General features: G+C 45.1%; 1 protein-coding gene across 1 annotated transcript in view; it reads left to right on the top strand.

Moving 5' to 3' along the window:
• The window catches only part of LOC144499438 (uncharacterized), an 81,590-nt gene that overhangs the window by 22,564 nt on the left and 42,736 nt on the right, over positions 1–16,290 (top strand). Inside the window, exon 4 of the mRNA XM_078221423.1 lies at positions 12,474–12,628. Within this exon, the coding sequence (XP_078077549.1) occupies positions 12,474–12,628 (155 nt within the window). The remainder of the gene's footprint in view (positions 1–12,473; positions 12,629–16,290) is intronic.

The following is a 16,290-nucleotide window of genomic DNA, read 5'->3' as shown; positions in this document are numbered from 1 at the left end:
TATCCCGATGATGAGGCCAATGAGGTAGATTGTAGGTTGCATCTTTGTTGTCGTCCATTGTTGTCCTGAGGAGATCAATGTAATTTGTGCTGTTATCGCATCCAATATTTGATGTATATACATGTATTTAAACTGTTCATGCCCCCCCGCTTTTTTTTTGTTTAAACATTATCAACAGTGGTGTGGTCCGGGATATGTCGATTGTCGCTTCGTGTCGTAGTTTTTTAAAATTCTAATTGTGAACCACCGTCGAGCAAATTTTTGTTCAGATTGATAAATGGACGAGTCATGGAGTGATAAGAAAAGAGCTTGTTTAACTGGCCCGCAAAATCAAGGCGGCCTATTTTATTCTAGTAGCAGTCACCATTAGCCCGAGGGATTCGAATAGCACTGGAGTCGGTCTGTAATGACCTGAAGAGGTGTCCGTCCCATGAGCGTCTTGGAGTTTGAAGGCAGAACACATTTAAAATTTAGCACAAGTGCCTCTAAGAATTGAAAATGTAGCCCAGTTGCCTCAATGATTTTAAAATTTAGCCCAGTCGCCTCAATGATTTTAAAATGTAGCCCAGTTGTCTTGGCGCTTTTAAAATTTGGCCCAGTCGCCTCAATGATCTCAAAGTTTGGCACACTTGCCTCAATGATTTGTCTTAACTGGAGAAAGGTGGCCAAAGAACACAGCTTCGGACTGTGTGAATAACCCAGTTAATTGTACTAGCAGCGTACAGATGGTATGGGAATGAGTCGGTTGGACTTAACCGTGGACATTTTACTGTCGGTCGGTCATGGTGGACCTGCAGATGGAGGGGTTTTAAGTGGGTGCTTCCATCAGAGGTTCTTGTACCTTGCATTGGTCTGCATTGTAGGCTGAATTTCATCATTTGGAGCACCTTAGATTCCTTCATTCAGCATTTCCATTAACAAATTGCCCAACAGAGACTCATCCTCTGAATCATTTGTCTCATGAGGCTCCATCATTACCTCCTCACCTGGCCTCCATACCCATGTCTGTTCGTTGGACCGCATTTGTGGGGTCTGCATTTGGATATGGGCTCGGGGGGTCCTTTATTCTCATCTTACATTCTAATAATCTATGTGTCTGGTCCCTTACCCAGGTGGGGGATGCAGCACCGGGTGTCCCTATCAAAATAACCCAGTGTCGTTTAGTCAGGGCGTCACTGTTGGGTCTGGAGTAAGTAAGGCTTATATTTATATTTCGGCCTGGGTATTGAGTTTAAAAATTGGCAAATCATGTTGACGCTTTATAGAACCTTAGTGAGGCCACACTTGTGTTCAATTCTGGTCGCCACACTACCAGAAGGATGTGGAGGCTTTGGAGAGGGTACAGAAAAGATTTACCAGGATGTTGCCTGGTATGGAGGGCATTACCTAGAGAAACATAGAAAACCTACAGCACAATACAGGCCCTTCAGCCCATAAAGTTGTGCCGAACATGTCCCTACCTTAGCGATTACTAGGCTTACCTATAACCCTCTATCTGACTAAGTTCCATGTACTTATCTAAAAGTCTCTTAAAAGACCCTATCGAATCTGCTTCCACCACCATTGCTGGCAGCCCATTCCACGCACCCACCGCCCTCTGAGTGAAAAACTCAACCTATCGTCATAAGGCATGCTCCCCAACCCAGGCAACATCCTTGTAAATCTCCTCTGCACCCTTTCTATAGCTTCCACATCCTTCCTGTAATGAGGCGACCAGAACTGAGCACAGTACTCCAAGTGTGGTCTGACGAGGGTCTTATATCGCAACATTATCTCACGACTCCTAAACTCAATTCCTCGATTGATGAAGGCCAGTACACCATATGCCTTCTTAACCACAGCCTCAACCTGCACAGCTGCTTTGAGCGTCCTATGAACTCGGACTCCAAGATCCTTCTGATCTTTCACACTGCCAAGAGTCCTACCATTAATATATTCCGCCATCCTATTTGACCTGCCAAAATGAACCACCTCACACTTATCAGGGTTGAACTCCATCTGCCACTTCTCTGCCCAGTCTTGCATCCTATCAATGTCTCACTGCAACTTCTGACATCCCTCCACACTATCCACAACACCTCCAACCTTTGTGTCATCAGCAAACTTACCAACCCATCCCTCCACTTCCTCATCCAGGTCATTTATAAAAATCACAAAGAGTCCCAGAACAGATCCCGGGGACACTCCACTGGTGACCGAGCTCCATGCAGAATATGACCCATCTATAACCACTCTTTGCCTTCTGTGGGCAAGCCAGTTCTGGATCCACAAAGCAATGTCCTCTCGGATCCCATGCCTTGCATGGGGCACCTTATCAAATGCCTTGCTGAAGTCCATATATACTACATCTACAGCCCTTCCTTCATCAATGTGTTTCGTCACATCCTCAAAAAATTCAAGCTATGAGGAGAGGTTGGAGAAACTTGGTTTGTTCTCACTGGAGCGACGGAGGTTGAGGGGAGATCTGATAGAAGTTTACAAGATTATGAGAGGCATGGACAGAGTGGATAGTCAGAAGTTTTTTCCCAGTGTGGAAGAGTCAATTATTAGGGGGCATAGGTTTAAGGTGCGAGGGGCAAGTTTTAAAAGAGATGTACGAGGCAGATCTTTTACACAGAGAGCGGTGGGTGCCTAGAACTCGTTGCCGGTGGAGGTAGTGGATACGGTAGTGACTTTTAAGAGGCGTCTTGACAAGTACATGAATGAGATGGGAATAGAGGGATATGGTCCCCGGAAGGGTAGGGAGTTTTAGTTAAGTCGGGCAGCATGGCCGGTGCAGGCTTGGAAGGCCGAAAAGCCTGTTCCTGTGCTGTAATTTTCTTTGTTCTTTGTTATTGGGGAATCCATAATGCTGCGAGTCGCGCCAGTCCTCTAGGGTGCGCAAGTCTCCTAGTTATGTCTGGGTCGATCAGTACCCCTCGGGGCACTTCAGGTGTGGACGAGGCTCTGGGCTGTAGTGTGGTTGGGGTAAAGGTCTGGTCTGAACCTGAAAGTGGATGAGAAGGTGTCCGGGAAAATACATTTCCTGGGTGAGGCCATTCCGGTCACCTTGTGCCATCCTCCCCTATCTCTAATGTGAGATGGTGGAAATGAGTACTCTGAGTCCCGTAAGCTTTCAGTTGATTGACGTGGAACCAACCGGCTTTCCTGTTGGCGATCAGGACCTTATACACTGAGGGGCTTATTTTGTCAGTGATGGTGTGCAGGCCTGCATATCTCGGGGACAAGAAAGAACTGGGGTTGTAGAGGAAAATCATTACCTGCTGGCCAACTGTATATTCGACCTTTTATCGAAATATGCCTTGCTCTGTTTCTTTTTAACTCCTAATCAGACAGTCGCGGCCAACTGGGCTGCTTTAATGTTTTCGGTTAACTGCTGGATGGCTTTCTCGTGGGTGAGCGCTGTGATAGCAGGCTCAGTTAAATCAAACTCCAATAAATATTCAGCTCTCCTAATAGGTCAGCCAGTCATTAATATGTGGGGGGTGAATCCAGTAGAACTGGAAACAGTGTTGTGTACCATCATGAGGGCAAAGGGAAGCACGGTATCCCACGTTGTGTTGTTTTGCTGCACTGTCTTTCTAATGATCCCTTTTAGTGTTCGGTTCATGCGCTCTACGATTCCACTGGATTGTGGATGGTAGGCGATATGGAATTTCTGCTGGATGCCGAACATAGCCATAACGTTCTGCATCACCCGCCTGGTGAAATGCTGCGGGGAAGACCACATCGTGTAACCACCTGCTGGACTAATATCTTTGCGGTGGCCTTAGCTGTGTTGGATCTAGAGGGGAATGCCTCAACCCATTTGGTGAAAGTGTCTATTATTAACAGGATGCATTTAATCCATTCCCATGTGGCGGTAATGGGCCGATATAATCAATTTGGAGGTTTGTCCAGGGGCCTTCTACTGGGCGTGTGTGCCTTAGCTCCGCTTTCCTGGCATACCTATCAGGGTTGTTCTCAGCACAAATTAAACAATTGCCGATATAGGCGACGTTATCGTGCAGTTCAGGCCACCAACATAATTCTTTTAATCGCTCGATTGTTGTCTCTATGCCCTGATGGCCATGTCCGTCATAGTACTGGTTGATGAACTGATTTCTGTCTTGGGTAGAGACTACGTAAGTGCCTGCCTTTAATATCAAACCATCCTGAATCTGTACTTTGTCCTTCTATTTCTCATATGGGGTTGGGTAGACTCCTTCTAAAATTTGTTTTAGGGAACTGTCAGTGCGCTGCACCTGGACCAGGTCAGCCAAATTAGTTTGGCAGATGGCCACAGCGTTTACTTGCTCTCCTATGGGTGGCTGCCAAAACTGTCCCGTACGGGCACTGGCCTTGGCTAATGCATCGGCCTTACTGTTGCCAGGTGGGGAGGTCCTGTGGTGGCTTCTAACCTTAATAATTCCACATGTGTGCCCTTCGGTGGCACATGTTTTAATAAGGGGGCTGATGGTAGGGGCTTCCCGTCCGCAGAGACGAAACCTCTGGCTTCCCATAATGGTAGGAACTCAGTCAGACTGTTGCACACGTACATGCTATCGGAGTGTATGTTGGCGGGGGTTGGAAATAGGTCTGGGTGACTCACTGTGTATGCGACTGCTGCTAGTTCGGCAGCTTGAGCACTCAAATGGCTGGGTAGTTTGAGGGTGAGTTCTATTAGTGGCTGTCCCTGTTGATTTTCCACATAAATGCCACATCCTGTGATTCTGGTCCCATTCTCTATGGTGGATGAACCGTCTACATAAATTCTCATGGCTGAGTCTGTCCGTTGGGTGGCTGTCTGTTTTGTTCCTGATCGTGTCTCCTGTTGTTTCGGGATAAACGGACCTGTGAGGTCCTTTGTGGCTATAACCTGACGCTCATGCGGATGATCTCCATAATTTAAATTATCTGCCAGGAACGTGGGCATTTTGGTTCGCTTTGCAGTGATGTCCCTACCCTGCAGTAGTCGTGTCCAACGGGCAGCGCGGACCTGGCTTACTGAGCCGTCTTTCAGGCGAATGTCCAACAGAAGCTGGGTTGGGGTGTGTTCGGTGAGAACGGTTATTGGGTTCAGTCTGGTGATATTGGCGAAATTCTGCACGGCCCAAAATACCGCGAATAGGTGTCGTTCGCACCCGGAGAAGCCCTGTTCGACTGGGCCTAATACTCATGAGGCATAGGCTACTGGGCCTGGTCTACCGTGTCTTTCTTGTAATAATACTGCCAAAAGAGTGTGGTCGGTGGCTGCAACCTCTAAGGCGTATGGTAGATCTGGGTCAGGGACTAGTAAGGCTGGCGCTGTGGCAAGGGCGCGCTTTAAATCGATGACTGCAGCTGTGTGCTGCTCAGTCCGCTTCCAGGTCGCGTTTTTCTTTAGCAATTCGGACAGTGGGGCTGCTTTGGTTCCGACAGGACCCTACTAGACCTAAGAAAGATCGAAGGGCACTCACATCTCGGGGCAATGGGAGGTGCACTATGGAGTCTATTCTTTTTTGTTCGATCTCCCTCTTCCCATGGGTAATCACTGTACCCTAGGTATATAACCTTGGGTTGCAAAATTTGGGTCTTTTTCGGGTTGACTTTGCAGCCTAATGATTGGAGCAGTGCGAGTAATTCATCCAGCAATGTTACATGCTCCTCTTTGGTGTTAGTCTGTAACAATAAATCATCTACATATTGGACCAAGCACTCAGGTCGGGAAAACTTTTCTAGTCCGGTAGCTAGTTGCCTATGGATGATGAACGGGGAATTATAGAAACCCTGTGGTAGGCAAGTCCAAGTGTATTGCTGTCGCTGGAAGGTGAAGGCAAACATGTACTGGCAGGACCGATTTAAAGGGATGGACCAGAAACCGTTACTGATATCCAGTACCGTGAAAAACTTTGCCTGGGCTCCCTGTCTTATCATGGTGATGGGGCTTGTGGCTAATGTGGGGGCCGTGAGTGGGGTAACCTTATTTAATTCCCGATAATCGATCGTTAACCTCCATGATCCATCTGCCTTTTTCACAGGCCATATCGGCGCATAATTTGTTGACGCTACTTGTCTCAACACCCCCTGCTGTAATAGACTATCAATTACTTTGGCCACCTCCCCCTCTGCCTGTCTGGGGAAACCGTATTGTCTCTGTGGTTTCGGGTCCGGCCCTTCAATTAACACCTCCCCAGGTATCTGGCCACAGTCATGTTTATGCTGCACAAACACCCCATTGTTTCTTTGAAGCTCCTCCCTGATGGCCGGATCACTACTAATTGTTAAGGGATCAAACCAGAATTCCCCTATTGTGCTAACCCTATTAGCATATGTCCCGATTGGAACGATTGATGGCGCTCTGCTAATCGTAGCCATCTGCCAAATACATCAATTAGCCGGATCAAAGGAAAGATTACATTTATTCGTATAATCGGACCCAAGAATGTGTTCAGCGTTTGGGGGAAGGTCAACTAACACCACCGGATGGATTGGAGGATTGCGAATGTGGTTCCTATTTTCAAGAAGGGGAAGAGGGATAGCCCAGGAAATTAGCGACCGGTGGGTCTAACCTCAGTGGTTGGGAAGCTGATGGAGAAGATCCTGAGGAACAAGATTTATGAGCATTTAGAGAGGTTTAGTATGCTCAAGAATACTCAGCATGGCTTTGTCAAAGGCAGATCGTGCCTTACGGGCCTGGTGGAGTTCTTCGAAAATGTGACTAACACATTGACGAAGGGAAAGCAGTAGATGTGGTTTATATGGACTTTAGCAAGGCGTTCGATAAGGTCCCCCATGCAAGGCTTCTAGAAAAAGTGAGAGGGCATGGGATCCAAGGGGCTACTGCCCTGTGGATCCAGAACTGACTTGCCCAAAGGAGGCAGAGAGTGGGTATAGATGGGTCTTTTTCTAAATGGAGGTCGGTCACCAGTGGTGTGCCCCAGGGATCTGTTCTGGGACCCTTGCTGTTTGTCATTTTCATAAATGACCTGGATGAGGAAATGGAGGGATGGGTTGGTAAGTTTGCCGATGACACGAAGGTTGGTGGGGTTGTGGATAGTCTGGAGGGATGTCAGAAGTTACAGAGGGACATAGATAGGATGCAAGACTGGGCGGAGAAGTGGCAGATGGACAAAATGCGTAGTGGTCCATTTTGGCAGGTCAAATGGTATGAAGGAGTATAATATAAAGGGAAAGACTCTTAGTACTGTAGAGGATCAGAAGGACCTTGGGGTCCGGGCCCATAGGACTCTAAAATCGGCCCCGCAGGTGGAGGAGGTGGTTAAGAAGGCGTATGGTATGCTGGCCTTTATCAATTGAGGGATTGAGTTTAGGAGTCCGGGGATAATGTTGCAGCTATATAAGACCCTCGTCAGACCCCACTTGGAGTACTGTGCTCAGTTCTGGTAGCCTCATTACAGGAAGGATGTGGAAAAGATTGAAAGGGTGCAGAGGTGATTTACAAGGATGTTGCCTGGATTGAGTGGCATGCCTTATAAGGATAGGCTGAGGGAGCTCGATCTTTTCTCCTTGGAGAGACGTAGGATGAGAGGAGACCTAATAGAGGTGTATAAGATGTTGAGAGGCATAGATCGGGTGGACTCTCAGACGCTTTTTCCCAGGGTGGAAATGGCTGCTACGAGAGGACACAGGTTTAAGGTGCTGGGAGTAGGTACAGGGGGAAGTTTTTCACACAGAGGGTGGTGGGCGAGTGGAATCGGCTGCCGTCCATGGTGGTGGAGGCAAACTCAATAGGGTCTTTTAAGAGACTCCTGGACGAGTACATGGGACTTAATAGGATGGAGGGTTATAGGGAGGCCTAAAAGGTAGGGACATGTTCGGCACAACTTGTGGGGCCGAAGGGCCTGTTTTGTGCTGTAGTTTTTCTATGGTCACACGCCATGCTGCCTAGGCGGACCTGTACAGGGGTTGTAATGCATCCCTCCTGAATGTGTCCTGTGAATCCACTGAGTGTGATTGTGCCCATAGTTGGCCAAGGGATGTCTGTTTTTAATTTTGATATATTCAAGGTAGTTCGGGAGCCTCTGGTATCCCAAAGGAATTCTATGAGGTGGCCTCTTACCTCGCCATTAACTAGGAGTCTCCCTACGCTTTCCCAGCTGGTGCTACAGACCCAGGTTGGGAAAGCCGGACACCGTCAATCTAGGGTTCCATAGCTGGGGACAGTTGGATATAGTGGTGGGCTAGCGCTCACGGTATGCATGGGATGACCGGGACCTTTTATCGGTGGTGGGCGGTGCTCTCTCTCGCACCTAGGAGCTGGCCTAACTGGTGGAGCCGATGGTCCTGGTAGTCTCAGGGATCGTGTATATTGTGGTGGGGGCCTCCTACAATCTCGGGCGAAGTGTCCTGGCTGCCCGCAATTAAAACATGTCCGTCTATCTCTCCTCGGGACTGCTGTGTAAGGTGGAGCTGTACCTCTCTGGTGTTGGGGATCCCCTCTACCCTCGTTTCTCCATACTGGACCCTGGCTAGCCCTCATCGGAAGCATTCTCGCCTCCCTTTCTAACCATGACATTGGGGATCCCTGAACTTCCAGTTCCCAGACTCGAGCTAACTGTCGGAGAACCCATGCTTCATTATGTGTGGTCACTGCGGGATCAAAATTAGCGCAGGCTTTCTTTCCTTCCTCTGTGGTGTGTGAGACTAATGTCCGAGCCCATTTGAATGAATCAGCTTCATTTAATCTAGCCCGATCTAATTCCCCACACACTCCTGTGAAGTGGATCCATAAACGACTGGCAAAGGGATGTTCCCCTTTCCTCTGTCTACATTTATTTAACCCATCTACAGGATCCCCTTTATTAAACCCTACCGTGATTAATATCGCTTCCTTGATCTCATTTAAGGTTCCTTCCCCAACATTTTGAAGGACTGGCAGGACAGACGGTACAGACTTGCTTAAGCACATGACTATCAGCTTCACTTTTCATCTTACCCATGCATTATCTTCTGCTGCCTAACATCCTCCAAGAAACGGTGTGGGTCAGCCGATGGTTCAAAGGTTGTGATTTTATTTGCAATCTCAGCCAACTGTGCCACCATAAACAGGGTCGTGTATGTAACAGCTGGGTCCTGAGACTCTCCTACCCGACGTTCAGTCGTCACTGGGTGCATCGGTACTGGAGGTGAATCTGGGGGTGCGGTGGGTATGACTTCCCCTGGGAAAGATGGTGGTGGACCCCAATCCTCGGTTCACGTAAAGTAAAGTTTAGCATTCTCCTTTAACTCTCCCCAATCTGCATCCTCTACCTTCTCTTCCTCTACTGTCCCGAAGGTTCACATAAATCCATTTTGAACCAATAATAGAGATTTCAGCCGTGAAATTTCTCGCTGGCATTTGGAGTGGTCAGCGGTTGCCTGTCTCTGTTCTTTACTGGCTTGATGCTCTTATTGGTGCCTGTAGATCAGTGCACTTGGCTTCCATTCGTGCCACTGCCTGCTCGGCTTCACCTTTCGCCAAGACAGCGCGCTGGGCGTATTGGTACGCTCTCTCATACTGGGTTTAAAAATTGCCCAGATGTAATAAATTTGCCTGGTTGGTTCTCTTTAATTCATCTACCTCTCTATCCTTTTTGGCTCTTATTTGTTCTATCCTTTCCTGCTGCTGTTCCTTTAGTTTCTCAATCTCCTCCTCCTTTTCCTCCTGTGCCTGCTTTGATTCCTCCAGTTCCTTATGAACTGTGTTTAATTCCTTTTCTGTTCCTAGCAGCTGTCCTAAGCAGCTCACAATGGCAGTCGGTTTCTCACATTTGCCTGCCCGTTTTCCCTGAATTTTCCTCAAATCGTCCCAATACTTCTGCCCTCGGGATCCCGGTCCCGTCTCAGTATTGGCACAAGATTCTGCCCATAGGGGCCACCCTTTCTTCTTAATATATTCTCCGATGTGCCCCATATGGGACACTTCTCTGTCTCTCTGCTGTTTCCTGCCATTCTATATTCAACGACAAGGGGTAGGGAGTTGATCGGACTGCGGATACGGCTTTGGGCTATCTTCCAGTCCTAATCCCTCCGGATTCTAATGTAAATCTATGGAGTTTACCCTATCCTCCTTGTTAGTAACAACACATGCACAGTGACAATTCCAGAAAGCATGTAATTTGTCCAATAAGGAGTTTATACCTGTTGGCTCTGAGTTTTAAATAATCGTTCAATATAGACTCTCCACTCTCTTTAGTTTACTTGAAATCCTGGCCGTCACATGGGGCATTTGCTGTCTTAATTCGGGCTCCGACTAAATCTCCAGGAGTATTAGGTTCTGTGGGATTCGATATAGGAGCAACAAAGTTACTTCTTGTCGATGTCCCACCAGAGTCGCCAATTTGTTGTGCTTGCCGCACAGTCTGTTTTAACCCTTATACGGTGGACAAAGAATTGCAAGTAGACTTCTTGTTAGTACAACAATATTTTTTTAAATACTCAATCAATAATCACCCACCCAACCAACAATAAGTTCTCTTACAGAAATACTAAAGTTCAAGTCCAATACTAGACCTTGACTTAACTTTGCGTGACTGGCAAGTACCCAAGCAGATATTGGCCTTTATCTGTGTGCTGGTCTCTGTAGTCCTCTGCATAGTCTGGTCCTTTGGTCTGGTCTGACACTCTGGCTCTGGTCTTCCTTTCTTCTCGGGTGTGGTGGCTCTCCTCGTGGTGGTCGTTGCTGGCGATGGTCACTGTTGTTGTAGCTCATTCGTGGGGTCAGAGAGAGAGAGCTTCTTAGTTGCGCAGCACTGTGTTATACCCCGTTGGTTTTTGCGCCCCTTTTGGCCATTGCCAATCAATTGATCAGGACTTGATCACCCTGATCGAGAAAGTCCAATCGGGTGCTGCCACACCAATCTCTGGGTGTGTCCCCAACGGCCATGTCTGTAGGTGCTGGGGGCACGTAGGGTTCACACCTCCCTCCCAAATAAGGGGTTACGGCGCTGCTATGTCTGGTAAACAACCCAGTTTGACCAGAAAGTCCCCTTTGTCCTGGAGATGGTCCATATCCTGTGTACTCAATCGTCTGAGCTGCAGCCTGTTTATCTTTTAGGCTGCAGTCTGCTGTTTTAGTTCTTACCCAATTGTCCCAGAGTGCTTTATAAATCGCCATTTTAGGTGGCCCTTTTGGCCACACAGAGTCAATGAATGAGAGGCTGGTTTGCATGATGGACTGGGCTTCATTCACAACCCATTGGCATTTATTGCGGTCTTGGGCAGAGCAAGAGCCATATCAAGCTGTGATACAACCAGAAAGAATGCTTTCTATGGTACATCTGTAAAAGTTGATGAGAAAGTTGGTGGGCTTTCTTAACTATAGTGTCGGCATGGGGGGACCAGGACAGGTTGTTGGTGATCTGGACACCTAAAAACTTGAAACTCTCAACCATTTCTACTTCGTCCCCATTGATGTAGACAGGGGCATGTTCTCCACAATGCAACATGCCTCCCATCCTCCTCACTGGGGTTCCATCAGCCCAGTCCTTGAGTGATCCTAGGCTTACCTCAATGTTCGGGTCCATTGCTGAGCACCGCTTCGTGACTGCGCATTGTCTCTGCTGATGTGCAGAGCTGACTGGCTGGCAGAACTTCCTCCTGGAGATTATCTGAAGTCCTGCTGCATAATAATTAAAGGATGATCACCTGAGAAATTAAAGGGTCATAAACCTGGTAATTGGAGGTAAACTCGCACCGGAAATTTATGCAGAGAATCTGCCCCCAGCATAAAATCCAGCCCCTGGACTTTAAAGGATGTGTTTGAGAAATAAAATAATTGAGGTAATGGATTAAGCAAATGTGGATTAGCATTTTAAATTAAATGTGGCTTTAGCCCAGGAATAACCAGGTACATTTATCTGGAAGTTCTTCATGTAAAAAGTGTCCATTTGCAATAGATTCTCATTATGGGATGGAATTATTTAAAAGCAGGCTTTTTCCGCTGAGGCTAGGGGAGAAAAAAACCAGAGGGCATGGGTTAAGGGTGAAAGGAGAAAAGTTTAAAGGGAATATTAGGGGGGGCTTCTTCACGCAGAGAGTGGTGGGAGTGTGGAATGAGCTGCCGATAAAGTGGTAAATGCGGGGTCACTTTTAACATTTAAGAAAAACTTGGACGGGTTCATGGATGAGAGGGGTGTGGAGGGATATGGTCCAAGTGCAGGCCAGTGGGACTAGGCATAAAATGGTTCGGCACAGACAAGAAGGGCCAAAAGGCCTGTTTCTGAGCTGTAATTTTCTATGGTTATTTGGGTATTATAGGGCTCTCTGAATGAAAGAGCTATAATGTGTTCAATGGATTTTGTGCTCTCCTCAACCCAAGATTTTTTTTAACGTAACACAAACGTATTGACTGAGACTTACAGATTGAAAGAAATCATTTTTCAAGCAGCAGCATTAATCAAAATATATACATTCAAAATTATTTCAAATAGTTTGTAATGGAATCTAAAATGTATATTTGTAAAATATTGTTAATTTAAAATTATTTGAATTATTATCTATTATTTTCCAAGACAAAATGATTCGCTTCCTGAAGGCATTGAACTGGTCAAAAATAACCTCAAATTCAAGGGACCTATGAATGAAAGTTATGCTGGCATGTATATGTGCGTAGCATCCTATCAACACTGGAAGAAGAAAATTGAGATCACTTCAGATGAAAGTCAATGTACGTATTTACATTTTACCAAGAACAATCTTGTTTTGGTTTAGAGTGGCTTGGATAAAGATCACAGGGTTTTGGAACACAGACACAAACTGATCTATTTCTATGAAAAAGCTTGACGTTGTACTTACAGCATCATTATACATAAAACTTCAAGTTGTATATCTGGGAGATGTAAAAATAAAATGGCAATACTCCCAGATGTCAAATAGAAAATTGTGGAGGTTTCCAAGAAGATTTCCGTGTTGATAGACTTGGTTCCTTGATAGATTTTGCATTCTGTTTGCTAGTTCTTAATAATGCTATAGGATAACACCATTGAATGTTGCAAGCCATTGTATTATTAATTTAGTTACAGAATGGATTGCTGTAGACATAAAGGGCCAAATTTTCACAGGGCTGGAGAGACTCTGCAGACCTTTGAAAATGGTGGATTATATACAATTCTGGGATTCTTGTCCCCATTCCTAGCAGCCCCAATTTTGGATAATGTGGGAGGAGTTTAGGCAGCCCTTCATTCTCGACTTGGTCAGTTCCATTATGGGTGTACGAATCTCTTAGCTCCTCACAATTTTCATGGATTGGGGGCAGGTTCTGAAGGAGGTTCAGAAGAGTCATGAGCTATAGCCTGTAATGTGGGAACTTGTTGAAAGATAACTTCAAAATATTTGACCAGTTTCCTCTAGCAATCCATGTACCCCACTCCCCTCCTCCAATGGCCTCTCATAACCTCCGTGCCAACCCATGCCCCTCCATTCACCCCCAATGGTTCCTCATTCATAGCACTTCCATGCCCATTCAACCAGTATATATTTTAAAGAACAAATGAGCCCTATAGTAAGGATGATAAGCATTGAAAAACATCCGTTTGAACTTTATTTGAAAAACTGCTGTTACTGCAACCCTATAAATGTATAAATCAAGCAGATCGTTAAAGTATCAACAGAAGAAACTATAAGAACTTGACAGCTCTATCTGGTGTAAATAAATATTGAGTCATTGACAAAATAGACCTAAGAAAAAAACGTCAATCATGTTTCCCTTAAGTTTTTCAACAAACTAATGGAAGACTGGTCTCTCAGCCAAGCATGCACCCACACCTCCTCTCCCAGATTAAAGATCCCAATGTTCAAGGTACTTTTTCACAAGGCAGATGTTTTGAGCCAGACTCTGGACTCCTGCTAACCATCTTAAAGATGAAAATCCAGACAAAATGTAGGATCTGACCAGTGTATCACCTTGAAAAACATTTGTCCAGCATGTTTTGAAACAGATCTTTAATATTATTTTGTTAGTCCAATGTAATCAGAATTCTGAACAGTATATTGGATACTGAGAGTGATAAACCAAATCATGACTTGGTTAATGTCACAATACAATTTTTAAAGCAACATTTTCAATGGGTCTTTCAATTGTTTAGTGACTCCAAAGACAACTTGCCTTATTTGCAACGACTGGTTATTAGGGATATTCATTACAAAACAAGTAATTTCAGTATAATTCTCAGGGATTCCAATAAATTTACATTGGGGGTTACCATCAGATCAAAATTATTCAGAGTGTGAGGTACTAGCACAAATAACCCCTCCAATGCTTTAGAGATCTGGTTGCAAAGATAAACCATAAAGACTGTGATGGCTGACTTTGGGTGAGAAACCAAGGTAAGAAGACTGAGATGATTGCATTTACCTTCTTTGGCCCACTGTTCACTCCAATCTCATGTTCTGCTTGGTCTCCCAAATCACCCACCTACTTCATATCCTTGATGATTGCCTGATTCATTACGGTTTTAACACCATTCCAATTTGCAATGCCAAAGTCTCTCAAGCTATAATTTCTACTCTATGATGCCTGATTTTCAAACTTTCAGATGATTATTGTCCTCTAAACTACTAGTGATTCAAATTTCCGATATACCAGGAGAGGTCCCATCAGTCTCTATCACTTCCTTGATTAATTCCACTGGCTGCAAGCATGGACAAGTCATGGACTGTTGGGGACAAGTTTTAACATTGAGGCAACTACAATGGCGTTTTGCCATGTTCACAACAATCTTAATCCATCCTTAAGAAAGATTATCTCTTTCCCCTTGAATATACTCAGTTATCCTATCATTGATGCTTTCTAAAAGGATGGAAGCTGCTATTAATGTTCCAATAATCAAATTAATCACCATCTATCTAGGAATGGCAGCACAGTGATTTTGTTAATGATCTGTTCGCCTGGGAAATAGCTTGTTTCCCATATATGCTCTCTGTTTCTCAATTTTCAGATTTTGTAAAAGAGCATGTAAAAGCTTTTGTAAAAGATCTTACCAAAAAAATTCCATCCAAGTGCAAAACTAGCATGAAAACTGGAGAGAATCATACCCTTTTTTGTGCGAGCTCCTAGACGTAATTTTATGGCACTGGGGGGAAAAAAAATGAGGCAAGGTGTAAAGGGAGTGGGCAGAGCCTATGCACTCCGGGAAGCTGGCTGCAGACTGCTAAGGGCTCCTTTACGCAGGCGCTTCAATCTCCTAGTGCACTGTGTACAAGTCTATACAGTGCACTGGGAGATCTGTCACTACTCCCATTCCACCGGACACCACTCCCCTATTATTGGAACGGTTTGGTCTAAGGGTTCTCCACCTCTACTAACAGTTTTTTTCTGTTGTGCAACTTAATGTTCTCAGACATTACTGAGTCCCACTTCCTCAGCTTCAGGCAGGGTGTGTATTATTTAAATTAGATCTGGGAGACAGAAACAGTGGCAAGAAGTTGAGGGTAATGCAGACTTGGTGGCAAAAAGAGACCAGGCTTGGGTTTGGCAGTACTTGAGAAGGGTGTGAGGCCTGGAAGTGCACAATTCTAGAAGAGATTAAATAATGAGGTGCCAGTGTACTTGCACTTTTGCTTGTCTAATAATATTAAGTCAAAGCTGTGAAATTAGGTGGGTCTGTCAGAGGTCAGAATGGGTTACTGGGATATATCAGATTATGCAAGGGAAAACAAGTGAGTTAATTCTGCATTGGAGAAACTTTTATGCATTTATTATGTTATAAACATTCAGAGTAAATCGTAGAATCACAAAGAACTGATCTGACAATCATATTTCACTGAAAAGTTCATTCGAATAAAAATTGTAATTTTTGTGGCCAAAGTAACCACAACAAAAATGCTTCTAGAATTGTATTGCTCCTTGATTATATGATTGTAAGAAGATTTCGGTTGCTCAGGGAAGGAACTAACATTTATACTCTGACTCATCTAATGTTCAGGATATCCCATGTGTTCAACAGCAGTAAATTGCTTCAGAGGTGTAATTACTTTAATATAGGAAAACTGGCAGTCAATTTACACATAGCCTAAAATGAATAATTTATTCATCTCCTTGTTTTGATAATTTGATTGAATAGGCATCCAATTAGGGGAATGAACCACATCTGGAGTTTGATAGGTGACTGGGTAAACAAAGTTTGTTGAAGATGTTGCTATTTTGGAGGTTTTAAAAAGGGCTTACCTTGGAGGTTTCAGCCTCATTGTTCCACAGGAGCAGGCTGAGGGTAAGGGAGTGTGTTTCTGCATTTGATTTATTTATTTATTTTTCAGTTAAATTTGTGTTAAAAATCGGAGGGTTTTTTTCCAAAACAGGAAGTAGGCCCAGGAGAAGCCTGGGAAGGTTTT

Source organism: Mustelus asterias, chromosome 10 (assembly GCF_964213995.1).
Source record: "Mustelus asterias chromosome 10, sMusAst1.hap1.1, whole genome shotgun sequence".
Taxonomy (NCBI): Eukaryota; Metazoa; Chordata; class Chondrichthyes; order Carcharhiniformes; family Triakidae; genus Mustelus; species Mustelus asterias.
This window is presented reverse-complemented; position numbering and strand designations above follow the sequence as displayed.